The sequence below is a fragment of the Pteropus alecto genome, unplaced genomic scaffold, assembly GCF_000325575.1.
Source record: "Pteropus alecto unplaced genomic scaffold, ASM32557v1 scaffold30, whole genome shotgun sequence".
Taxonomy (NCBI): domain Eukaryota; kingdom Metazoa; phylum Chordata; class Mammalia; order Chiroptera; family Pteropodidae; genus Pteropus; species Pteropus alecto.
Genome location: NW_006429782.1, coordinates 2407176 through 2407561, shown reverse-complemented (window position 1 = coordinate 2407561; position 386 = coordinate 2407176). Strand labels below are relative to the sequence as shown.

At 54.7% G+C, this 386-nt stretch overlaps 1 protein-coding gene across 1 annotated transcript in view; it reads right to left on the bottom strand.

Annotated features, from left to right (window-relative positions):
- Positions 1 to 7: 7 nt before the first annotated feature.
- The window catches only part of PIAS4 (protein inhibitor of activated STAT 4), a 21822-nt gene continuing 21443 nt past the window's right edge, over positions 8 to 386 (bottom strand). Inside the window, exon 11 of the mRNA XM_006904107.3 lies at positions 8 to 386. This exon is cut by the window's right edge and continues 93 nt beyond it. Within this exon, the coding sequence (XP_006904169.2) occupies positions 229 to 386 (158 nt within the window). The 3' untranslated portion in view covers positions 8 to 228.

Genomic DNA, 386 nt, shown 5'->3' with positions numbered 1-386 from the left:
AGTTTGATTTTTTTTTTTGTTTCAAATTTTTTTTTGTTATTTTACTTTTTTTTTAATCCTCCAATAGGAGAGTCCAGAGGTACAGGTGCCAGGAGCCAGGGAAAGGGGTGGAAAAACCATATGAACAATAAAAAAAAAAAAAAAAAAAAAACCACCGCCCTGCACCGCGGCTGCTGCGCCCTCTGCGTGAGCACCGGGAAGTCAGGTCCGCCGGCCGGCGGTCAGCGGTCAGCAGGCGGACACCAGGCCCTTCTGGAAGGGGCAGCGGCGCTTGGGCCGGGGGGCGTCCTCGTCCTCGTCCTCCTCGTCCTCGTCCTCCTCTTCCTCCGAGGACGAGGAGCTGTCCAGCGTGAGGTCCACCACGTCGGTGCCAGGCTTCCCATTGT